Source organism: Heterodontus francisci, chromosome 1 (genome assembly GCF_036365525.1).
Source record: "Heterodontus francisci isolate sHetFra1 chromosome 1, sHetFra1.hap1, whole genome shotgun sequence".
In the NCBI taxonomy this organism is placed as follows: domain Eukaryota; kingdom Metazoa; phylum Chordata; class Chondrichthyes; order Heterodontiformes; family Heterodontidae; genus Heterodontus; species Heterodontus francisci.
In genome coordinates this window covers 79,842,764-79,869,225 of record NC_090371.1, presented here as the reverse complement: position 1 = coordinate 79,869,225, position 26,462 = coordinate 79,842,764, and the positions used below count along the sequence as shown (strand labels likewise).

Genomic DNA, 26,462 nt, shown 5'->3' with positions numbered 1-26,462 from the left:
GTCTGAGGAAAGGGGGCCTAAAAACGGCGTGTGCCGAACCTTCTCAGAGTTACAAACACATTGTCGCTAAGAATATAATCAAAACAGTCAGTCCGCTAGTTACATTTTATATCAGCTGAGCTCGGTACCTTTTGTACTGCTATAGCAGTTGTTTGGTGCTGGGCCCTACTAAACGATGCCACTGAGAATTACAGTAAACCACTCAGCTGTAGAACCGAGCAGCGACAAAGCGGAATGAAGTTCAATTCCGTGTCAATCAGAATAATCCAGCTTCAAATTCCAGAAAGCTTGCGTTCCTCCGAACCTCTCAGTTTTTTGCAAGAATTTTTTTTTTGAAAATCCTCGGGAGACTCTGAATAAAACGGGGACACAATAGGAAACAATTGTCAAACCGGCCTTTACCGTTGACAGCGATTTCCATATTCATTCATTTCATATCATTTTACAAGGTCGGCGCGGTGCTGCATTCAGCATTAAGAACCTCATTCCGCTGGTTTGAATGGGAAGGAATGCACGGAATTGGTGTCGGTGGCTCTTTGCTCTGGCAGATGGCGCTTTAGTCCTTGGTTGTGTAGAACGTGTTGCCTCTCGCTGACGTGCTGAGAAAGGGCTGATCACACCAAGTGGAGGCCCGCTATGGTAATAACTGAGGTTGGGAGGGCTTTTTTCTTGAAACGATCGATGTGGTTCGAGGGACCAGCAAAAAAAAAAGTTGAATGGAGCAGGTCTGGTCAAATGTTACCCAGTCGGGACATCACGGAGCAGGAGAATGAAGACCAGGAGAAACCTCGTGAGTGCGGTTTGAACGGGGAGGAAGAATAATAGCTGCTGATGACTAAGTGAGGAAAACAAGAAGGCAAGAGAAAAGGAAAGCACATGCTTTATTGCTTCTCGCCAATTTCCCGACTTTCGGGCAATCTTCCTCAGTTACACTTCAGCGCTTTTTCTCCTTTTCAGATGCCTGCGTCGAAAAGATAACAAAAAAGGATTTTATCAGGAGAATTGGGCAGGTTACATTATAACATACTGCTCCTTTTCATGAACCATGAAGGTGGGATGTTTCTTTCTTTTTCTCTACTTCGTCACGGGGCAATCGCAAAGTCCCCCAGAAAGCATCAACATCGCCATCGTGCTGCCTCACAACAACACCAAGTACGCCTGGGCTTGGCCCCGGGTCGGACCCGCCATCCAACTGGCCATCGAGAGCATTAACAAGAACCAGAGCCTCCTGAAGGATTACACCCTCACCTACAAATTCAAGAGCAGCGAGGAGAACGGCAGATGCGCCGATTCCCTCGCCCCCTTGCATGCCGCCGACCTGAAGCTGGAGAGCGACCCCGACGTGTTCGTGGGTCCCGGGTGCATCTACCCCACGGCCCCGGTGGCCAGGTTCGCCACTCACTGGAGACTGCCTCTGGTCACCGCAGGGGCACCGGCTTTCGGCTTCTCCAGCACGGGAGACTATAACATGGTCATCCGGACAGGACCGACCTATTCGAAACTTGGCGAATTTACCGCCCACATCCACGACACCTTCAACTGGACCTCCAGGGTGGCCCTGGTTTACCTGGACCTTAAGACGGACGATCGTCCTTATTTCTTTCTCACGGAAGGGATTTACACTTCTCTGAAAGATAAGATTGCAAACCTCAGCGTGGAACACCACAATGTTCAGAAGGAAGAACTGGACCAGGCAGTTATCATGGAAATTCTACAATTCATTAAACATAGTGCACGGAGTAAGTGGATTTACAAATCCCACCTCTTGTATGATTGTGGTAATAGTAAAGTGGTTTGATATTGTTTAGGAGGCGACCTCGCACTATCGTATCTAAGAAAATGCTTGCTCAGTTCTGCCTTATTCCCCAGAGTCCGTGAAGTCAGCAAATGATGTAACATTTTACATTTTCTCCGCTCACTGTGTATGATAGATATTTACTTTTATATATATATAAAAAAAACCGCTTGCGTTGTTTGATTTGAGTATCCTCCGACCCATTTTTCCTCCGTTGCGGTTTGTTTGAATCTGAATAAGCAATCTTTTTTCCCGCCGGTGAGAGAAAGCGGAATCAACGGGGGGTTTAAATATAAAGAAATTATCCTGTTTTCGATGGGATAGATTGTTGCAAAGGGTCTAGTGCAATACTGACGCTTTAACTGTGAAAAGAATGTGGTGCTGGCTCTTGGTATGTCACACCAAATAACATTCATGATGGCAAACTAGAACACAATGTTCGGTGTGAAAACACATCTGTAACACATCTCCCAGCCACAGCCACCAGTAGTTAAAACAACAAGGAAGGTAGCCTTTTGGGGAAAGGAATTGCAACACAACTGGATAGCACTATAAGTGGAAACTCTAATGAGAATGAGAAACCGACCCAAAAGCGTTGATTTGTAGACTTATTCGACGCTCAAGACCGTGCCTACATATTGTAACAGGTGTGTATACTGCATTGGGCACGAAGATAGTACAAATGCACAAATGCAGACTGCACATACACACAAGTGCCGTCGCCTGTTTTTTTGCAATTCGCCATAACCCACTTACAGCAATAAACAGTGAAGGACACAACACAGACAGCAGTAGCAGGCAAGCACATTGCCCGCAAAAGCGTGTGAGCGACCGATTAAACAGCAGCAGGTCTTCGCCGGTTAAATAGAGCTCAGAATGGGGGGGGTGGGGGGGGGTTCCCATTGTGTAGAAGTGACCGCGATATTAACCACTACGCACCCGTTTGACACTAAGCGATTAACTTGGTTCTTACTGTGCTGATCTAAAAGAGAACGTCATACTGGAAAAACATTTTTGCTTATTATCGGATTTGTTAGTTAATGAAGCGGTGAAGGATCATTATTGGGTCAATTGGAGGTTTTCCTTTGCACAAATGACTTTTTTAATTTACACGGTGTCTTTTCTCTTTTCCAGTTGTGTATATATGTGTCCCTTTCCAAGTTTTTCGTGAGATCATGCTCTACGCGCACAAAGAAGGAATGACGGGGGGCGATTATGTCTTTTTCTATGTGGATATATTTGCAGAAAGTCTGAAACTGAAGTCACCGACAGAGTCTTGCAAACCCTGGAAAATGAACGATACCAGCGAGTCCGACCTCCAAGAGGCTTTCCAAGTACATTCATTTCTTCCAACCCATTTCAAATCATCTCGGAGCTAGATTGTCTATGCACTATTAGGCGTCTTTGTGCCGACAGGTAGAACGATCTTGTAGTTTGTACAACCACAATTTGCAAAGGGTTGTGTAGATGTTTTTCACAGGAGCAAGCCATTCAGCCCATCGAACCTGTTCCGCTATTCAGTTACATCATGGCGGATCAGTACCTCAATTGCATTCATCCGCCTTTGATTCATATCCCTTGGTACTCTTACCTAATTAAATATATATCGCTCCCCAGCAGCAGAAAATAGTGAGAATGAAATAAGAACCTGTAATGAATAAAATATCCACTTTCGCTTTGCTGTAGGTTTTCTTGCGATATACTTAAAGCACGGGCAAGTGAACAGTACTAATTTAATGGCCTCACAGTCACTCACAAGAAACCTAAATTCAAAACAGACTTTATCCTTCGTATTTTGGTAGAACCCCCTCCCCACCAAGCGAAAAAGGGTAAATTACATTTAACGTTGCACCAAATGTTAAAATTCCCAGTTTTTTTAATGACTGTGATTTGTGTGTTCTTTGTGCAATGAGGTTTAGAAAGTTGGTTGTGAGCCTCCACAAAGCACAGACACATGATTTTTGTACTCAGCTCTTCATCCCACACAAAGTTCATGGGACCTGCTCAAGAATGTAGAACGAACTAAGACTAATTTGGGATGTTGCTGCTCTTTTTCAGTCGGTGATGATCATTACCTACCGAGAGCCAGAAGAAACCAAATATTTCCAGTTTCAGGAAGATTTACGGAGAAGAGCCAAAAATGTGTCGAGTGCTGATTTGGCCAACACTCTGGTAAGCGTCCGCTGGAATACAGGACTGGAAACTCAGTTAGTGGATGCAGTCGCTACTAATTTATTAGGCAGAGAGACAGATCGATAGAATGATACATCGATAGATGTTAGATAATGCAAATGCATAGAGAGATCCTTCAGTCGTTTTCCTTGCACTGAAGGAAGTAACTAAAGAAGTCAAACGTTCGATTCTGTCAGTTACCCGGCACAGGGGATCAACACCTAATGCTGATTCTCGTCGCCCTGCAGTGCAAACACTGGACGTACTTCATCTTTCATTTAGGCAAAGATGTTTATCACATTTCAGATACGTTAATTTACTTTTCTTTGCTCCAATGACCTATGCAGCAGATTAGTACAGTGTTGTCTTGAAAGGACAGTGTATTACCGCTATATTGCTTTAGGAGTTGGACATAGCGTTGTTTAAAAAGTCGATCTCGGAGACCCGTTGTACTCTGTATACTGCCAATCGTTTTCTGCGATTTTTACCTCACTCGCAGAAGTGAGCATTCCTCTAGGCAGTTTAGTAATTTACAGATTTCCAGACTTAAAACAATTGAAGTAATGGCAGTATCCATGGTTGACATTCATACCATTTTTGGCCCTAAACCAAATTACTTTTCGAATTATAGTTAAGTTTCTACACTATTCAGACTTGTATTTTTCTATATTATGCATAGAGTAAAAAAGTGAATATGATTGCAGTCGATCCAACTGCAAAGGCATGACCTTGCTTTTCTGATTTGATTGCTGCGGGGATTTGATTTGTGTCAACTCCAGCAAAATGATTACTTTTGTAAATGTGTGTGTGTTCTAAATTTTGATTTTCATAGAAGGCTTGTCTATGGCTACAAATTCATTTTATTTCTCTGAGTAGGTTCATGTCATGAAATGATTTACAACACCATACTTAACTACACAATATGGCATCATGTAACCCAAATGCACACCAAAGAACGTGAACATTTACTTTGGTTAATTTGCATCATGAAATATTCTGACTCAGTTAAGGGGTTGGACATTGCTTTGAACCGTATTCAGAGAGTTTCTGCCATTTTAACTCAGTAAATCGATTTCACATATTTTCCATACTTTGCTACTAAATGTTTGTTCTGTGAACAGCAAAAGCTTAGTCCTAAAGTAAAGCCGTCCGTGACCATATATGCCTTTGGGTCCAGTGTCACCCATATCTTTATTCCTATTTATCTGCTGATGAAGATTAAGCTTTAGCAGTTTATATCATTAGCAATTGTAAAGTAGCTTGAAATAGTTTTTGTTTCTAATGATATAAACTGCTTTAGCTTCATATCATAACTTACAATGTATTCAGGACCCCTCAATCTAATTACTGCTTCATATTTCAATATTTGCCAATTGTTAGCCAATCACATTTAATGTGCAAGTAGTAAGTTGCTACTAATCTATAATACCTGTGATGTGATGTGTGGTTCTTCAATCTAAATATCACATTCATTCACTTATTATGTCCAATATAATAAACTTTAACAACAAATATAAACTAAACATATACAAAATGTGTATGATGTAAAGTGTCGAACACAAGTAAGTAAGTGAGTTAAAAACTATAATCCAATTTCACAGTCAAATACTTTTAGGAATCACTTAGGGTTTCACCTTTTAATTTACTGTATCATCCAGATGATTCAAATGGATTACAACATCATATATTATTATTCTGCATTCCCAGTCAATGTCTAATGGAATCTTACACCACCTCTAACATGTAATCCCACATTTGCCACCGCAACTGCTACTCAGCAACCAGTGAGCTCATATTATTAGTCATTGCCATTCGCTATGGCTCCCTGGCATTTAATAGGTAAATCATGTGTTGCTAATGTGATGTGCTATTTGTTTATCAAACAGACATTCCAGCTGATCTCTGCAGTTTATGGTACCTAGTGGCAGAGTTTCTCATGTAGACACAAAGAAGCAATATTCTATTTCTGACATATAGAAACAGATAATATTTCCAAACCTTTAACCAGGCAGGAGAGTATATACATATAATATATTTAAATTGAAGTTAATGTCATATGCTTTATTTACCAATTTGCTACAGTTATTGGTAATGCAGTTGCAAAACTTGAAGCAATATAAGGTTGAATATTTGGAATACCTGATCTTTTGTTTCCTGCGATGATGTTGTCATGACTTGTGGAATATTCTTGTTTCCAATCATGTTTTATTCAGTTAAATCTATGATTTTTCCAACATGCTATAATCATACTTAAATTTTGTAAATTTAAATTTAAAAAAACACAACAAACATGGGATATGTGAAGTCTGAATGACTGTCTGGAATACTCACACTAAAAGATTCATCCCAGGATTAGTTATGTAAATTTTATATATCTGGATAAAAATTAAGTTTTTTTTTAATCAGATATCATTTTCAAAAGTTAAAAAATCAGGTTATACGATCAGCTGCCACAAAAATATCAAAACTTTTTTTCAAAGGTTCTAAGCCTAGAAATTACTGTTAGAAATAGTTGTGCATGAACACAAAATATTACAATAAATAGGTTAGCACCACTGTTAAAATAATGGATAGAGGAATATCTTATAAATATATTACATACTTGAATATTAGAAACAGTAAGTATTTGCAAATTAAGTGAGTTCAGCTGTTAATGTGTTTGGATTTAAAGCTCATCCCTGTTAGATACCTGGATATAGTCATTGCTGCTAAAAAGGTAAAAGAATTGGAATCAATATCATAGATTTAAGAAAGTGGATTCAAATCTTACAAAAGTAAAATTATGTTCAGCTGTTTTGAGATGTATTTTCCAGAATGCAGCTGACTTACCTTCCTGCATGAATGCTATTGGCGGCTCTTGAATGATGAAATGCAGGCTAACAAGTGTTCTGATTTAGTACTAGTAAACAATAAATCAAGTGGAAGATATATAATCTGCATTTAAACATTTTTTTCCAGTAATGGTCATCTATTGTTTGTCCTTTTACCAGTGATATTGGATTTTGCTGGATTGAGCAGCCAACAGTCTTCAGTTACATTTAACTAGTTGACATCATTCTGCAAACAATTAACAGATGGTTTGTTTTTGTTGGGGGCCTGACATGTCACAATTAGATTTTTTTTTTAGTATTTTTGTGACTTTATATGATATGACTGTTCACTTAGAAAAAAAAGACAACAGTGGAACTTTTGTCTTTTTATGATCACATTCTTTAGTTTACTTTAAAAAAAAAACTAACTTTGGAAATCATTCATTGTGTGGACCAATTTTATAGGCTATTAACCTTCTGTTTCCAATTGCTGTCGTTACATTAACTGTATTTCACATTGTAGAGTGTTTTGCAATAATTTCCTATAGCTTCTGAAAACCACTCTTTTTCTAAATGAAAGATGGTTTAGGATTTAAAGTTAAACTTCACTACTTGTTCCATTTATTCCCCAACTAGTCATGAGTTCTTAAATGTCATCTTGACTTAGTCGGTAACGCTGCCACCATCCTGACTTGGAAATATATCACTGTCCCTTCCTCATTACTGAGTAGAAATCCTGGAACTCACTACCTAACAGGACTGTTGGAAGTACCTTCACCCATGGATGCAGTGGCTCAAGAGAATTGCTCACCACCACCTTCTCAAGGGCAATTAGGGATGGGGAATAAATGCTGGCCTTGCCATTGACATCCACATCCATTAATGAATAAATATATTTCTGAATCAGAAGGTTGTTGGTTTGAGCCCTGTATTAGATTTAAGCACATAATCCAGGCTGATACCCTAATGCAGTACTCTCTGATAGTCCTGCACTGTCAGAGATTTTCTCTCTTGGATGACGTTAAATTATGTACTTATTCAGATAGGCATTTTGGTCTGTTGGATCTCTTGGACACTTTATAAACTTACTCTGGATCATATTTATGCTTTGAGAAAACAGATACTCCTGCCTACTTTCTGAAAACATTCAAAAGGTATTAGCTGAGGCACAGATCTGCACACATATCTGTAAGCATGCATGTGTAAAGGTCTCTTCTGGTGTGCAGATATGATTCATAACGTACAGCATAACCCAAATGTTGGCAGCTGGGAATTGCACTGTGGAGTTATTGATCTTTGACCATTAGCAGAGCACAGTCTGCTCTTACTTAATTCAAATTATTGGTTGATTAATTTATTTTTTTCATGAAAAAGCACTTAGACATTGACTGGGATAGATTGTATAAACACGGTGTTGATTCTTCATTCAAATAAATGTGAAGGCCTGGAGTTTCCACTAGGTTGTGCTGGTTGTCTCAACACAATTTGGCCAAAATTGGTGAAACCAGAACAGTCATGGAATTTTAAGTGAAATTATATTCAGCGCACGTTGAGTTTCCACTAACTTTTGTGCTAATTTTAAAAATCGTGCTAGAAGCCCCCACCCCACACCTCCACACTAAACTAGCTACACCCTCAGAACAAATTAATCACCATTGGGAGTTTCCACTAATAGCGTTTGTTTGCAGGCCTTTAAGGAGACATTAAAAATTAAGCATTTTGAGGCTTAAGGACATGAGTAAATATGTATTAAAGCTTTTCCTTTACTTTATTATATACTTTTAAAAATTTGCTATGAAACTGACCACTGTAGATAACTAGCAAATGGTTTTGTATACTCTCTTAAAGTCATTTTCAGTCATTTAAAATTGGGTTACTCACATGTGGTGGACTAGGCACTCTGATTAAAATTATTTTTTGCAATAAACCCATTTTTCAGCTCTATTAATTAAACTGCACACATATCAAGCAATACTTTTTAAAATAAAAAACATTTTTGTTCCAAAATGCTGCCTGATTGTGCTGGTTTATGGCAAATTTTATGTTCAGTGATGTGGAAATGAGTTTGAGTGGAAATTCGCGAAAAAAAGTCACTGATCAAACTAGCCTAATTTTGGGTGCCATTTGTGCCAGAATTGGCAATTGTGCTAAAACAGAAATTCAATGCTGTACCTTTTTCCTTTTTGGTTTTGTTGCCCGTTCCCAATAATCTCGATGTGTACATATCATGGTAAGTTTATTTTATCAAATTAGTGGTTAGATTTTTGTTTTATTTATCGTGAAACTTAAGTGGAATGATCAAGGCGGAATGACACCAAAAGTAAAAATCAGGGTGAGGTATATCAGAAGGCACTGAATAGGTAACAAGAAGCTTAGATGTTAAAAATCTAAAGATGTAGAAGGAAGAGAATACAGAGGGAGGTACATGATCCTGCGTGCAAGTCACCCTGCCTACAGCACAAAGTCAGAATATCAACCCTTTTGAATCAGGAAGGGTTATTTGAGCTGATAAAAGGAGAGAGTATTTCTGTTTGTTGTACTTTTAAAATCCTTCAACAGCATGTCACACATATCTCCTTCCATAATAGCAACTGAAAGCCTGATAAGCTCAAGAAGTGTCAGCCCCATATAAACTGAATGTTACGGCAAAGAAAGAATTTTAAGATAACATATTACATTTGGCTTCTGAAGGCATGAGATAAAGCATGACGATGAATGCTTATGTAAGGATGGAGAATAAAACAAAATAATGCAATACCAGAGTGTTAAAAGAGAGAATTTCCTTTCATTGTTGTAAATAGAACAGTTTTGTTGGATTAAAAACAGAAAATGTTGTAAATACTCGGCAGATCAGGCAGCATCTGTGGAGAGAGAAACAGAGTTAACGTTTCACTGCTTCTCCACAGGTGCTACCTGACTGCTGAATATTTCCAGCATTTTAATTTTTATTTCAGATATCCAGCATCCACCTTTAGTATCTGTTGGATTTTTAATTGTGGTGCAGTAACATTTTTATTTTGAATTTTACTTTTGGATCAATATGAGGTCAAAAGCACAAAGAAAAATAATAGAACATGATTAAAAACAGATGTAAAGGATTTTAATAGAAAAATAGTACTTATTTTCTCTACCTGCATAAAATAAATTTCAGAATGAAATAAAGATGGAAAAATACTCACAAGCAAATCTAATCTATTCAGAAGCAACTGAGCAGTGTTTAGCATAGTGATGTACAGAATGCATTAGTATCATTTTAAAGAATTATGTTATAGATTGCTGAACACTCCAGAGAAATTCTTACCAATCTGAGCTGACTGTACTTACTTTCTTTCAGTTCATAGACTGTGATGCTAAGACTACAGTAATAAATAGAGGGCAGAACTTCTACACAACAGCTTTTATCAGCACAATTTCAGATACAATTTTATTTTTGCTCAGTTCCCTAAATTGTGCTTTTTTTTTTACTGTTTTCCAATATGAAGTTCATATACTTGAGCAATCAATAATGCTAAACAAAGAGACTTTCATCTTGTTACACATCTGCAATCCAGTGGAGTATGAATAGAATGAAAAATATTTGCCTTTATATGGAAATAATAAGGAGAATTTGCAAATGCTGGTCATGGCATCTTTATAGTGCCTCGTGATGCCTCGATATGCTTCACAACTAATGAATTACTTATGAAGTGCAGTCGGTGTTGTTAGTGGGCAAACATAAAGATTTCAATTAACAGCACTATGATTGTATCATGTGATCATCAGTCTGGTAGAAGACAAACTAGATGGATCTTGTATTTTCTCGTCTAGCAATTTCTATGTTGCTGTGAAACATGGCAGGCAGTATTGCAAACAGCAAGTTCCCATAAACAGCAAATGAATGAAATAGAACATAGAACATAGAACAGTACAGGCCATTCGGCCCACGATGTTGTGCTGAACCTTTAACCTACTCTAAGATCAAACTAACTACCTATCCTTCATTCTACTATCATCCATGTACCTATCCAAGAGTCGCTTAAATGTCCCTAATGTATCTGCTTCTACTACCACTGCTGACAGAACATTCCACGCACCCACCACTCGCTGTGTAAAGAACCTACCTCTGACATCTCCCCGAAACCTTCCTCCAATCACCTTAAAATTATGCCCCCTGGTGATAGCCCTTTCCGCCCTGGGAAAATGTCTCTGGCTATCCACTCTATCTATGCCTCTCATCATCTTGTACCCCTCTATCAAGTCACCTCTCATCCTTCTTCGCTCCAATGAGAAAAGTCCTAGCTCCCTCAATCTTTCTTCGTAAGACATGCCCTCCAGTCCAGGCAGCATCCTGGTAAATCTCCTCTGCACCCTCTGTAAAGCTGCCACATCCTTCCTATAATGAGGCGACCAGAACTGAACACAATATTCCAAGTGTGGTCGAACCAGGGCCTTATAGAGCTGCAGCATAACCTCGCGGCTCTTAAACTCAATCCCCCTGTTAATGAAAGCCAACACACCATACGCCTTCTTAACAACCCTATCAACTTGGGTGGCAACTTTGAGCGATCTATGGACTTGGACCCCAAGATCCCTCTGTTCCTCCACACTACCAAGAATCCTGTCTTTAAGCCTGTATTCCGCATTCAAATTCGACCTTCCAAAATGAATCACTTCACACTTTTCCAGGTTGAACTCCATCTGCCACTTCTCAGCCCAGCTCTGCATCCTGTCAATGTCCCGTTGCAACCTACAACAGCCTTCCACACTATCCACAACTCCAGCAACCTTCGTGTCATCGGCAAACTTGCTAACCCAGCCTTCCACTTCCTCATCCAAGTCATTTATAAAAGTCACAAAGAGCAGAGGTCCCAGAACAGATCCCTGCGGAACACCACTGGTCACCGAGCTCCGTGCTGAATACTTTCCATCGACTACCACCCTCTGTCTTCTATGGGTCAGCCAATTTTGTATCCAGAAAGCCAACTTCCCCTGTATCCCATGCCTCCTCACTTTCTGAATGAGCCTACCAAGGGGAACCTTATCAAACACCTTGCTAAAATCCATATACACCACATCCACTGCTCTTCCTTCATCAATGTGTTTTGTCACATCTTCAAAGAATTCAATAAGGCTTGTGAGGCATGACCTGCCCCTCACAAAGCCATGCTGACTGTCTCTAATCAAACCATGCTTTTCCAAAAAATCATAAATCCTGTCTCTCAGAATCCTCTCCAATAATTTGCCCACTACCGACGTAAGACTCACTGGTCTATAATTCCCAGGGTTATCCCTATCCCCTTTCTTGAACAAGGGAGCAACATTTGCCACCCTCCAATCATCCGGTACTACTCCAGTGGACAGTGAGGACGCAAAGATCATCGCCAAAGGCGCAGCAATCTCTTCCCTCGCTTCCCGTAATATCCTTGGGTATATCCCGTCTGGCCCCGGGGACTTATCTGTCCTCATATCATTCACAATTTCCAGCACATCCTCCCTCTTAACCTCAACCTGTTCGAGCATATCAGCCTGTTCCACACTGTCCTCACAAACGACGAGGTCCCTCTCACTAGTGAATACTGAAGCAATGTACTCATTTAGGACCTCCCCTACCTCCTCCGACTCCAGGCACAAGTTCCCTCCACTATCCTTGATCGGCCCGACCCTCACTCTGGCCATCCTCTTGTTCCTCACATAAGTGTAGACGCCTTGGGATTTTCCTTAATCCTACCCACCAAGACTTTTTCATGTCCCCTTCTAGCGCTCCGAAGTCCATTCTTCAGTTCCTTCCTGGCTACCTTGTAACCCTCCAGAGCCCTGTCTGATCCTTGCTTCCTCAACCTTAAGTAAGCTTCCTTCTTCCTCTTGACTAGCTGTTCCACATCTCTTGTCATCCAAGGTTCCTTCACCCTACCATCCCTTCCTTGCCTCATCGGGACAAATCTATCTAGCAGTCGCAGCAAGTGCTCCCTAAACAACCTCCACATTTCTGTCGTGCATTTCCCTCAGAACATCTGTTCCCAGTTTATGCTCCCCAGTTCCTGCCTAATAGCATTGTAATTCCCCCTCCCCCAATTAAATATTTTCCCATCCCGTCTGCTCCTGTCCCTCTCCATGACTATAGTAAAGGTCAGGGAGTTGTGATCACTATCACCGAAATGCTCTCCCACCAAGAGATCTGCCACCTGGCCTGGTTTGTTGCCAAGCACCAAATCCAACATAGCCTCCCCTCTAGTCGGCCTATCTACATATTGAGTCAGGAAACCTTCCTGGACACACCTGACAAAAACTGCTCCGTCCAAACTATTTGCACTAAGGAGGTTCCAATCAATATTAGGGAAGTTGAAGTCACCCATGACAACAACCCTGTTACTTCTGCACCTTTCCAAAATCTGCCTCCCAATCTGTTCCTCCGTTTCTCTGTTGCTATTGGGGGGTCTATAGAAAACTCCCAATAAAGTGACTGCTCCTTTCCTGTTTCTGACTTCCACCCATAATGACTCAGTAGACAAACCCTCCTCGACGACCTCCCTTTCTGCAGCTGTGATACTATCCCTGATTAGCAATGCCACTCCCCCACCTCTTTTACCTCCCTCTCTATTCCTTTTGAAACATCTAAACCCCGGAACATCCAACATTCATTCCTGTCCCTGTGATATCCACGTCTCCGTAATGGCCACAACATCGTAGCTCCATGTACTGATCCATGCTCTAACTTCATCACCCTTATTTCTGACACTTCTTGCGTTAAAATAGACACACTTGAACCCATCATACTGGCTGCAACTTTGTTGTGTCAATTGTCTAACCTTCCTCACAGACTCTCTGCACTCGGTATCTGCCTGTTCAACAGCTACCCCATCCACTGATCCGTAGCTCCGGTTCCCATCCCCCTGCCAAACTAGTTTAAACCCTCCCGAAGAGCTCTTGCAAACCTCCCGCCCAGGATATTGGTGCCCCTCCAGTTCAGATGCAACCCGTCCTTCTTGTACAGGTCCCACCTTCCCCAGAAGGTATCCCAATGATCCACATATCTGAATCCCTCCCTCCTACACCAGTTCTGTAGCCACGTGTTCAGCTGAACTCGCTCCCTGTTTCTAGTCTCACTAGCACGTGGCACCGGTAACAATCCTGAGATTACTACTCTTCTCTTCCTGCCTTTCAGCTTCCAACCTAACTCCCTATATTCGCTTTTCAGGTCCTCATCCCTTTTCCTAGCTATGTCATTGGTACCGATATGTACCACGACCTCTGGCTGCTCCCCCTCCCCCTTAAGAATCCTGTAGAGTTGATCCGAGACCTGACCCTGGCACCCGGGAGGCAACATACCATCCGGGAGCCTCGTTCTCGACCACAGAATCTCCTGTCTGTTCCTCTAACCATTGAATGTCCTATCACTATCGCTCTCCTATTCTCCCCCCTTCCCTTCTGAGCCACTGAGCCAGGCTCAGTGCCAGAGATCTGGCCACTGTGGCTTTCCTCTGGTAGGTTCCCCCCCCCAACTGTATCCAAAACGGTATGCGTATTATTGAGGGGAACGGCCACAGGGGATCCCTGCACTGTGCGCCTATTCCTTTTCCCTCCCCTGATGGTCACCCAGCTACCTTTATCCTGTAACTTAGGTGTCACTACATCCCTATAACTGCTCGCTATCACCCCCTCAGCATCCTGAATGATCCGAAGTTCATCCAGCTCCAGCTCCAGTTCCTTAACGTGGTCTGTGAGGAGCTGGAGTTGGGTGCACTTCTCACAGGTGAAGTCAGCAGGGACACAAGTGGTGACCGTCACCTCCCACATCCTGCAAGAGGAGCATGCAACTGCCCTAGCTTCCATCCCCTCCACACTAAATTGACAACAGAGATTAAAAAATAAGGAAAACCTTACCTTACCAAACCCTCCACACAAGAGTCCTTTTTTTTGGTTAGAGGAGGAGGATGGGTGGGAGACACTACACGTGTAATGTTTCGGGTTTAGCCACTGCCCGAATATATAGGTTTACTTACCCAGCAGTCCCCTTGTCCGCCGAAACAAAAGGTAAGTTAATTTAAACTGAAACTCACCTTCCCAGCTGCCACCTCGCTCGTACTATCGCTGCTTCAGAAAAAAGCTGCCAGAACAAAAGGAAATCTAGCACTTTCTTGCGCAATGTTTGAAGAAATGTTGGCCTGAAGAATGGAAGGACTCCCTGCTCTTCTTTGAATAGTGTCATGGAATCTGTTATGTTCAACTGAACAGGTAGACAGGCCTCAGTTTAATGTCACATTTGACTGATGGCAAAAGCCTAGGTTATGTGTGCTAGTCTTGGAATACTGCTTGAGCCCACAGCTTACTTATACAGAAGTTGAGAGTGATACCAACTGAACCCAGCCAATATTTAGAAAATTACAATGAATGACTCGTCAGGTCATGGATGAAATAAAACTCCCTGCAGCTTAACATTGACAAAACTGAAGCCATTCTCTTTGCTTCTTGCTGAAAACCTCATGTTTCTGTTGCCAGCTTTATCATGCTTCCTGACTGCTCACTTGGGCTGTACTGGTGACGCACATCTCCAGTGTGCTGTTTGACCTTGAGTTGAGCTTTCTGTACCATAGTCAGTCTGTTCCCAAGATCACCTTCTTCCTGTTTCTGCTCTTTCACTGTTCAGACCAATTTCGTTTTCTTTATGTCAAGGATTAATTTTATGTAATTTGGCATATGCCTCCCCACCTCCATCTTTCACAGATTTTAGTAACCTAGAACCGTGCAGCTAAAGTGCTTTCCCAGATAAAAACCCGCATAACCATCACCTCCATTTCTGCCCAGTTCCCTGTTATATAGATAACCAACAAGGTTCTCACCCTCATTTTAAAATCTCTCCATGGCCTTGCCCGACCCTGTTTTGGAAATCATCTCCAGCCTTATGTCTCAGCCATAATTTTCTATTCATATGATAACAGATTCTTCCATTGCCTCCACTGCACCATCAGAAGCCAATACAAGCTTTGTCTTCCTGACTTCCTGTCTTCATTCATTTGCTGTTTATGGGAACTTGCTGTCTGCAATACTGCCTGCCATGTTTCAAAAGAACATAGAAATTGCTAGATGAGAAAATACAAGATCCATCTAGTTGTCTAGACTGGTGATCACATTATGCCCTTCCTGAAATGTTATGACTTCCTGCCTCTCTGCCTTTAAAAGCCTCCTAAAATCCTGACTCTTAGACTATGCCTTTAGTTTGTTACATCCTATTCGACATCAAATTATCCCCAGAAAAATACTAAGAGATGTTTAAATGCATTATATACACTGCTGCTGATCTATCACTGCTATAGAAGTTAATGATGTGCAAGTTAATCACTCTTCTTTAAATTGTTAATCACTGCTTATTTTACAACTCACCTCAGGGTGCAAAATGCTGCTTAACCTCTGCGGAGATAAAAAGGAGCTTTACAACCCATGTCAAATGGACAACAAAGTCCCATTACAACACAGCTTAGACAGATCACTAACCTGACTGGTGCTGTTTTGACCTTTCTTGGGGAAAGCAGGAATCTCAACTTCAAATTGTGCTCAGCTGACTGTGAATCTTCACTTAACTTGAGCAACAAAGCCCAGAAATATCATTAACTTCCAGTCTGTTGCTGCTTTGTAGTCCAGGTAGCTTCCATTGCAATGCTAATACCCATCCAAACTTATTAAGTTCACTCGACATCGGCTGTCTCTCAATTCGAGGATGACGTCTACTCAAGTTCGCTAGTTTCTGCCATGGGTCTTCAAGTGACTGAACAGGGCGGTTCTCGACCCGCAGATCTTTGGTACATGGGGCAGGACATCCCAAGAGATAGCAGGATCCAGAGTGCAGGATTTGCTTCCTTTTGTTTCCCTTCTCTGTCACTGCTCTGCCTCATCTTTAAGACATTTGGACTCATAGCATGATACAGCTTGATGGACAAGCTGTCTCCATTTTGAATGATTGGTAGCGAGCTCGCCCTAGTCATCAATGTCAATGCTGCTGCACTTCAAAGAGAACTTCAGAGTGTCTTTGAAGCATTGTCTTTGTCATCCATTGGCCATTTGAGAGTTGAGAAAACAGGATCTGGCGGGAGAGACAGTTTTTTCGCCATCCAGACACAGTGTCCAGTCCATCGAAGTTGATTTTGCAGGAGTTTTGCCTGAATGCTTGTGGAGCTGGCTTCAAGGAGGACACTAACATTTGTTCAATGGTTCTCCTGTTGAATCTGGAGGATGCGGTGGAGGCATTGCTGATGGAATTTCTTTAGCGCTCTTATGTGTCACTGATACACAGTCCAGTTCTCACTGCAGTACAGCAGTGTGGTGTCGACAACAGTTCTGTACACGAGGACTTTTGATCATTGTGGAGGTCTTTGTCGTCAAACACTCACTGCCTTAGTTTGTAGAAGGCTGAGCTGGTGCAGCTGATCTGGTGTTGGATCTCCTCATCGATGGTGGCTTTTTGAGAGAGGTGGTTGCCAAGATATGGGAAGTACTCAACATAGTCCAAAGTCCGTCAACATGTAAGGGAGGTGGAATATTGGCTGACCATGTGTAGGTTGATATAAGAGTTTTCTCTGGAAACATTCAAGGACAGGCCGAGTCTCTTGTATGCAGAATTGAAGAGATCGAGTGCGGCTTGCAAATCTGATGGAGAATGAGCAATGACAGTGCAATCATCCACAAACTGTAGATCATGTATGTCTATGGTGGTCAGTTTAGGTTTGGCATGGAGGTGACTGAGGTTAAAGAGTTTTCCATCCAGGCAGTATTTAATACTCACACCAGAGGGCAGTTTATCTTTGATGAGGTGAATAGTCACTGTCAGGTATATTGTAAATAGTATGGCGGCTGTCACAGAGCCTTGCTAGAACCCGGTCCGGATTTTGAAGGCGTCTGTTTCAGAACTCCCACTCAAGACAGTTGCAGTCATGTTATCATGGGGCAATTGCAGGATTGTGATGAAGTTTCCGGGACATCCAAATCTTAGGAGCACAATCCACAGAGCTTTGCGATTTACTGAGTCAAATGCTTTGGTCAGGTCGATGAATGCAATGAAGAGTTCCTGATGTTGTCCTCGACATTTTTCTCGGACTTGTCTGGCAACAAAGATGATGTCAGAGGTTCCTCTGGAAGTTCTAAAGCCACACTGTGTCTCTGGGAGGATTTCCTCAGACACATGCAGTAGGCTATTCAGGAGAATGCATGTCAGGATTTTCCCTGCTCTGGACAAGAGGAAAATACCTTGATAGTTCCCACAGATTGATTTACCTCCCTTCTTGAAAATTGTTACAAATATCACATCCTGAAGTTGGGGGGTGGGAATGGGGAAAGATCTTTTCCCCTAAATCCATAGGATGGTTGCATGGAGTCTTGATGTGAGGAAAAGCCCACCAGCTCTGAAGACCTCATCTGGAATACCATCGGGGTTGTGGGCTTTGTTGTTTTTATCAGATTGATTGCTTGTTGCAGCTCTCCTATTGATGGTGGTTCATCCATGGATTCTACTACAGGATACTGGGGGATAGCCTGGAGAATATCAGCTGCCACTGTGGATTCACGGTTGAGGAGTTGTTGAAAATGTCCTTCCCAGCGTTGACAGATGGCATTGTCGTCCTTAAGAAGTGAGACACCATCCTGTGAGCGAAGGGGATTTTGTCCATTTGACCTTGGTCTGTAGATGGCCCTGGTGGCTTCAAAAAAGCTTTGCATGTCATGATGATCAGCATATTGTTGGATCTCTCCGGTTCTTTGTTCCCACCACTTGTCCTTTATCTTCCGGATTTGTCTTTGGGTGTCAGTCTTGAGCTGTTGGAATGCTGCCTTCTTGACTTGCAGCCTTGGTTGTTCTGCCGGGCAATGAAGGCTGCTCGTTTTTGTTCCAGGAAGCCACATATTCCAGCATCATTTTTGTCGAACCAGTCCTGGTGATGATGACGCTCAAACCCAATGGTCTGGACACAGGAGTCTAGTAGAGCTGACTTTATTTGTTCCCACTGTTTTGAAATGATTTGGGTATGTGGAGATTTTCCAGATTGGTTGTGAGCTGCACTTGGAATCCCTCTCTTTGGTCGGGCTGCTTTAGGGCTAAGACATTGATCTTCTTCCTCTTGGACGTTTGGTTCTTGTGGTGTCTTGGTGCCAGGTGGATGTTCATCACCGATTGAGCAAGTCGATGATCTGTCCAGCAGGCATGGATCCTCGCATGGATCAAGTGATACAGACATCACTTAGAACTTTGACTAGAATAATGCCATAATCCAGGAGTGCCAGTGCTGTGATCTAGGATGCCTCCATGTGGTTTTGTATTTGTCCTTCTGGTGGAAGAGGGTGTTTGTTATAATGAGACCATGTTGAGCGCACTTTGTCATCAGGAGGACACTATTTGCATTGACTTTTCCCAACCTGTTTATGGTTCCTCTCCAGACATTGGAGTCATAGCCCACCCTGGAATTAAAGTCCTCCAAAAGGATGATCTTTGCTTCTTTTGGGATGGCAGTGAGGACTTCATCAAGGCCAGAATAGGACTTTTCCTTAACAACTTCATCGGAGTCAAGGGTCAGGGCATAAGCGCTGATGACGGTGGCATATTTATTATGGCTGAACGTACAAGGGGATTTGAATACAGGAGTAAAGATGTCTTATTACAATTATATAGAGTCTTGGTGAGAGCGCAGCTGGAGAATTGTGTGCAGTTTTGATCTCCTTACCTAAGGAAAGATATACTTGCCAGAGAGGGAGTGCAACAAAGGTTCACCAAACTAATTCCTGGGATGGACAGATTGTCGTATGAGGAAAGATTAAATAGACTGGGCCTCTATTCTCTTGAGTTTAGAAGAATGAGAGGTAATCTCATTCAAACATAGAAAATTCTTACAGGACTCGACAGGTACGATGCAGAAAGGATCTTTCCGCTGGCTGGGGAGTCCAGAACCAGGGGGCACAGTCTCAGAATAACGGGCACGCCATTTAGAACTGAGATGAGGAGGAATTTCTTTACTCAGAGGGTGGCGAATCTTTGGAATTCTCTGCCCCAGTGGGCTGTGGAGGTTCCGTTTTAGAGTATGTTCAAGACAGAGATCGGTAGGTTTCTACAAATTAAAACCATCAAGAGATACAGGGATAGTGCAGGAAAATGGTGGAGCAGACTTGAAAGACAGAATGGCCTACTCCTGCTCCTATTTCTTATGTTCTTATGTAGGTGAAGTGTCATGAGCCTTTCATTTATACAATTTGGGAGTTTTGGCAGTGCATCCAAGGGTTGCTGTCAGCCTTTCCTTTCTAGCAGAATGTGTATCCCCTGCTTGTTCCTTCAGCTGTCCCTCTCCAGGAAGGCAGGTCTCACTGAGGGCAGTGATGTCAACTTGGAGTTTTGATAGTTCATATGATACAATCACAGTTCTTCTTTCCGGACTGTCACACTTGAGATTATCCATGAATGTTCTGACATTGCAAGTTGCAAAATTTAAAGTTTTCTTTCTTTGAACACAAAGATGGTCATTCCGCAGAGTGTGGTTTCCTATTCAGGAGACAATGGGACAGTGTATTTTTAGGGCACCTTCCCATTTGGACCTCTGTCCCAACAGAGGTGTCCAACAACCTTCATGCATCTGTCACCTGTGTGCAGATTCTTGATTTGGGACTCCAAGGTTCACAGTCCTGTCCCCGTGCCAATCCTCCATCACCACAGGACTTGGTAGATGGACCCTGGTAGAAACCTGCACGTGACTTTGTTTAACATGGGGACCCTGGGCGCCATCATTATCCACACAATTTTGATGGGTTGGTGGTCAGATTTTGGTGATGTGTCAAGCCACGATAACTGGGACCACCTTGTCACTGCAGCCTTCTTCCGCCTTCGCAGCCAGTCTTCCTTTGCCTGTTCACCATTGTGGACTTTTTGGATTGCACTTTGTCTGGCACCTTCCCCTGACCTTGCCGCCATGGGTGGCCTTACCAGGAGCACACAAGGGATCGCTCAAGGGATTGTCAGAGTACACAAGCCTCTCCACCACGTCAAAGTGGCAATCTACGGAGAAGTAAGCTCACTAAACTGCTGCAAAACTCACATGTTCAGCACCCAGAACAGGGTGCCCTGTTCCAGAGTTTCCGTCGGACCATTGTTGGACACAAATGGGACATCTCAGCCTCACACACACACACCAGAGGAGCGCAAATATTATCAAAGGAAAGTTAAGGGGTGCGCCGAGCAACCCCCAACTATGACTTGCTGATTGAAAGTCTGTCTGACACTGGGGACAGAACGGGAGGAAACACTGAGCCTGAACACCAGCATAAAATGCTAGCCTATCTGGGCTAGCAAAATAGGATGTTAAGAACAATGCACAACACGTGATGATTGTCTATGATAAAGATGACAAGAGGTGAGAAAGACTATAAATTGAAGTTCAGATCAGAGCACAATGGTCATTTAAAATGCATTGCAGCATTGCAAAGAAAAACAGTAAATAAAGGTGCTGGGATGGCAATGAGATTTGTATAATGAGGTAACAATGAAACTATGGTACAAAAGCAAAATACTGCAGATGCTGGAAATTTGAAATAAAAACAGAAAATGCTGAAATACACAGCTGATCTGGCAGCATCTGTGGAGAGGGAATTATGTTAATGTTTCAGGTCTGTGACCTATCTTCAGAACAGAAAAAGTTAGAGACATAATAGATTTACACAAGTACAAAGGCAGGGAAAGGGAGGAGGGCAGGATGGAACAAAAGGGAATGTCTGTGATAGGGTGGAAGGCAGGAGAGAGTGAATTACAAAAAGAGTGATGGTGCGAGGCAGAAGGAAATGGTAATGGGACAAGAAAGGCAACAAAAATGGGTCTAGAGGAAGTGTAATTTTTTTTAATTCATTCTTGGGATGTGGGCGTTGCTGGCCAGGCCAGCATTTATTGCCCATCCCTAATTGCCCTTGAGAAGGTGGTGGTGAACCTTCTTGAACCGCTGCAGTCCATTTGGGGTAGGTACACCCACAGTGCTGTTAGGAAGGGAGTTCCAGGATTTTAACGCAGCGACAGTGAAGGAACGGCGATATAGTTCCAAGTTAGGATGGTGTATGACTTGCAGGGGAACTTGCAGGTGGTGGTGTTCCCATGCATTTGCTGCTCTTGTCCTTCTAGTTGGTAGAGGTCGCAGGTTTGGAAAGTGCTGTCTAAGGAGCCTTGGTGCATTGCTGCAGTGCATCTTGTAGATGGTACACACTACTGCCACTGTCCGTCGGTGGTGGAGGGAGTGAATGTTTGTAGATGGGGTGCCAATCAAGCGGGTGCTTTATTCTGGATGGTGTCGAGCTTCTTGAGTGTTGGAGCTGCACCCATCCAGGCAAGTGGAGAGTATTCCATCACACTCCTGACTTGTGCCTTGTTGATGGTGAACAGGTTTTGGGAGTCAGGAGGTGAGTTACTCGCCTCAGGATTCCTAGCCTCTGACCTGCTCTTGTAGCCACGGTATTTATATGGCTACTCCAGTTCAATTTCTGGTCAATGGTAGCCCCTAGGATGCTGATAGTGGGGGATTCAGCAATGGTAATGCCATTGAATGTCAAGGGGAGATGATTAGATTCTCTCTTGTTGGAGATGGTCATTGCCTGGCACTTGTGTGGCGTGAATGTTACTTGCCACTTATCAGCCCAAGCCTGGATATTGTCCAGGTCTTGCTGCATTTCTATACGGAATGCTTCAGTATCTGAGGAGTCACGAATGGTGCTGAACATTGTGCAATCATCAGTGAACATCCCCACATCTGACCTTATGATTGAAAGAAGGTCATTGATGAAGCAGCTGAAGATGATTGGGCTTAGCACACTACCCTGAGGAACTCCTGCAGTAGTGTCCTGGAGCAGAGATGATTGACCTCCAAAAACCACAACCATCGTCCTTTGCACTCGGTATGACTCCAGCCAGCGGAGGGTTTTCCCCCAGATTCCCATTGACCTCAGTTTTGCTAGGGCTCCTTGATGTCACACTCGGTCAACTTCTGCCTTGATGTAATGGCTGGAATGAGGTCAGGAGCTGAGTGGCCCTGGCGGAACCCAAACTGAGCGTCACTGAGCAGCTTATTGCTAAGCAAGTGCCGCTTGATGGCACTGTTGATGACACCTTCCATCACTTTACTGATGATTGAGAGTAGGCTGATGGGGCGGTAATTGGCCGGGTTGGACTTGTCCTGCTTTTTGTGTACAGGACATACCTGGGCAATTTTTCATATTGCTGGGTAGATGCCAGTGTTGTAGCTGTTTTGGAACAGCTTGGTTAGTGACGCGACACGTTCTGGAGCACAGGTCTTCAGTACTATTGCCGGAATGTTGCCAGGGCCAATAGCTTTTGCAGTATCCAGTGCCTTTAGTCGTTTCTTGCTGGGGACTTCAGGAGGAGGCCGAGATGGATTGTCAAATCGGCACTTCTGGCTGAAGATTGTTGCAAATGCTTCAGCCTTATCTTTCGCATTGGTGTGCTGGGCTCCCCCATCATTGAGGAAGGGGACATTTGTGGAGCCACCTCCTCCAGTTAGTTGTTTAATTGTCCACCACCATTCACAGCTGGATGTGGCAGGACTACAGAGCTTAGATCTGATCCGTTGGTTATGGGATCGCTTAGCTCTGTCTATCGCATGCTTCTTACGCAGTTTGGCACGCAGATAGTCCTGTGTTGTAGCTTCACCAGGTTGACACCTCATTTTGAGGTATGCCTGGTGCTGCTCCTGGCATGCCCTCCTGCACTTTTCATTGAACCCGGGTTGGTCTCCTGGCTTGATGGTAATGGTAGAGTGGGAGATATGCCAGGCCATGAGGTTACAGATTGTGGTTGAGTACAATTCTGCTGCTGCTGACGGCCCACAGCGCCTCATGGATGCCCAGTTTTGCATTGCTGGATCTGCTCGAAATCTATCCCATTTAGCACGGTGATAGTGCCACACAACACGATGGAGGATATCCTCAATGTGAAGGCGGGACTTGGTCTCCACAAGGACCGTGCGGTGGTCACTCCTGCCAATACTGTCATGGACAGATGCATCTGCGGCAGGCAGATTTGTGAGGACGAGGTCAAGTATGTTTTCCCCTCTTGTTGGTTCCCTCACCACCTGCCGCATACCCAGTCTAGCAGATATATCCTTTAGCACTCGACCAGCTCGGTCAGTAGTGGGACTACCGAGCCACACTGTGATGGACATTGAAATCCCCCACCCAGAGTACATTTTGTGACCTCGCCACCCTCAGTGCTTCCTCCAAATGCTGTTCAACATGGAGGAGTACTGACTCATCAGCTGAGGGACGGCGGTAGGTGGTAATCAGCAGGAAGTTTCCTTGTCCATGTTTGATCTGATGCCATGAGACTTCATGGGGTCCTGAGTCGATGTTGAGGACTCCCAGGGCACCTCCCTCCCTACTGTATACCACTGTTTCACCACCTCTGGTGGGTCTGTCCTGCCGGTGGGACAGGACATACCCGGGGATGGTGATGGCTGTGTCTGGGACATTGTCTGTAAGGTATGATTCCGTGAGTATGACTATGTCAGGCTTTTGCTTGACTAGTCTGTGGGACAGCTCTCCCAACTTTGGCACAAGCCCCCAGATGTTAGTAAGGAGGACTTTGCAGGGTCGACAGGGCTGAGTTTGCAGTTGTCGTTTCTGGTGCCTAGGCCGATGCCGGGTGGTCCGTCCGGTTTCATTCCTTTTTATTGACTTCATAGCAGTTAGATACAACTGAGTGGCTTGCTAGGCCATTTCAGAGGGCATGTAAGAGTCAACCACATTGCTGTGGTCTGGAGTCACATGCAGGCCAGACCAGGTAAGGACAACATATTTACTTCCCTAAAGGACATTAGTGAACCAGATGGGTTTTTACAACCATCAACAATGGTTCCATGGCCATCATTAAACTAGCTTTTAATTCCAGATTTATTAATTGAATTCAAATTCCACCTTCTGCTGTGGATTTGAACCCATATCCCCAGAGCACTACCCTGGGTCTCTGGGTTACTAGTCCAGTGACAATACCACTACGCCACCACCTCCCCTAAATTGGGAATAGCAGAACCATTACCAATAGCTGCTATCCAAAAAGATGGGGGCAAAGGTTATAATTTGAAATTGTTGAACTCAATGTTGAGTCCGAAAGGTTGTAAAATGCCTAATAGAAAAGATGAGGTGCTGTTCCTTGAGCTTACATTGAGCTTCATTGGAATAGTGCAGGAGGCCGAGGTCAGAGTAGGTGTGGGTTGGAGAATTAACATACAAACATACGAATTAGGAGCAGGAGTAGGCCATTCGGCCCCTCAAGCCTGCTCCGCCAATTGATAAGGTCACGGCTGATCTGATTGTGGCCTCAAATCTACTTTTTTGTCTACCCCCTATACCCTTTGACTATCTTGTCAATCAATAATCTGTCTAAATTAAAATGACAAGTGACCATAAGCTTAGGGTCAGGCTTGTGGATTGAACAGAGGTGTTCTGCAAAGTGGTCACCCAATCTGTTTTTTTTATTCGTTCATGGTATGCAGGCGTAACTGTCCAGGACAGCATTTATTGGCCATCCCTAATTGCCCTTGAGATGGTGGTGGTGAGGTGCCTTCTTGAACCACTGCAGTCCTTGAGGTGTAGGTATGCCCACAGTACTGTTAGGAAGGGAGTTCCAGGATTATGACCCAGCGACAGTGAAGGAACCGCGAGATAGTTCCAAGTCAGGATGGTGTGTGGCTTGGAGGAGAACTTGCAGGTGGTGGTGTTCCCATGCATCTGCTGCCCTTGCCCTTCTAGGTGGTAGAGGTCGCAGGTTTGGAAAGTGCTGTCTAAGGAGCCTTGGTGCATTGCTGCAGTGCATCTTGTAGATGGTACACACTACTGCCACTGTCCGTTGGTGGTGGAGGGAGTGAATGTTTGTAGATGGGGTGCCAATCAAGCGGGTGCTTTATTCTGGATGGTGTCGAGCTTCTTGAGTGTTTTTGGAGCTGCACCCATCCAGGCAAGTGGAGAGTATTCCATCACACTCCTGACTTGTGCCTTGTCAGGGACAAGCCTGTCAAAGGACAGGCTTTGGGGAGTCAGATGCGATGCCTAAATCCCATGAAAAGAATAATAAAAATGTTCCCATAGCAACACATTTTATTTGGAAGAACTGAACAGAGTCAAAGGAGAAGATGTTCAATGTGACAGTCCATAAGTGGTCATAGTGAGATGTGAACTCAGATTCCTGAATATCTAATATCACCTGTTTTACACCAACACTGAAAGTTAAAATGAATCCCTCTGTATTTGCCAAACACCTTCAACAAATCCATCCTGCAATCCTTGAAATGAACTGAGAGTTGACTCACAATTAACATTAGACTAACTGGTCTATAGTTCCACAAATTCTATTTTCCAAGGAAAATAAGTGAATTTGTATTATCGTTTCTCAAAACTGAAATTGTTAATACCTGAAATTCGGCACTTTATTCCCACAATCTTGGTCTTAAAGATACTGTGAAGGCAAACAGTTTTGGTGTGGGCTTATAACTTCTGCTTTCAAGGAGCCTGTAGTTATGAAGCTTATTTATTCTGCATTAAACCTCAGTTTAAAGCAAAGAAAAAGTTGTAAATGTTGCAGTCTGGCCAGAATCCTGTGTTATATCTTTGGCCCAGATTTTGCAGTCAGCAGCTTGGTGATGGTGCTCACCATTAACCCCGAAGAAAGGTTCTGGCAAAATCTAACAAACTCT

At 43.2% G+C, this 26,462-nt stretch overlaps 1 protein-coding gene across 1 annotated transcript in view; it reads left to right on the top strand.

Annotated features, from left to right (window-relative positions):
• Positions 1-467: 467 nt before the first annotated feature.
• Positions 468-26,462, top strand: part of npr2 (natriuretic peptide receptor 2) — a 244,287-nt gene continuing 218,292 nt past the window's right edge. Inside the window, exons 1-3 of the mRNA XM_068032500.1 lie at positions 468-1,739; positions 2,930-3,129; positions 3,854-3,967. Coding sequence (XP_067888601.1) covers positions 1,046-1,739; positions 2,930-3,129; positions 3,854-3,967 — 1,008 coding nt within the window. The 5' untranslated portion in view covers positions 468-1,045. The remainder of the gene's footprint in view (positions 1,740-2,929; positions 3,130-3,853; positions 3,968-26,462) is intronic.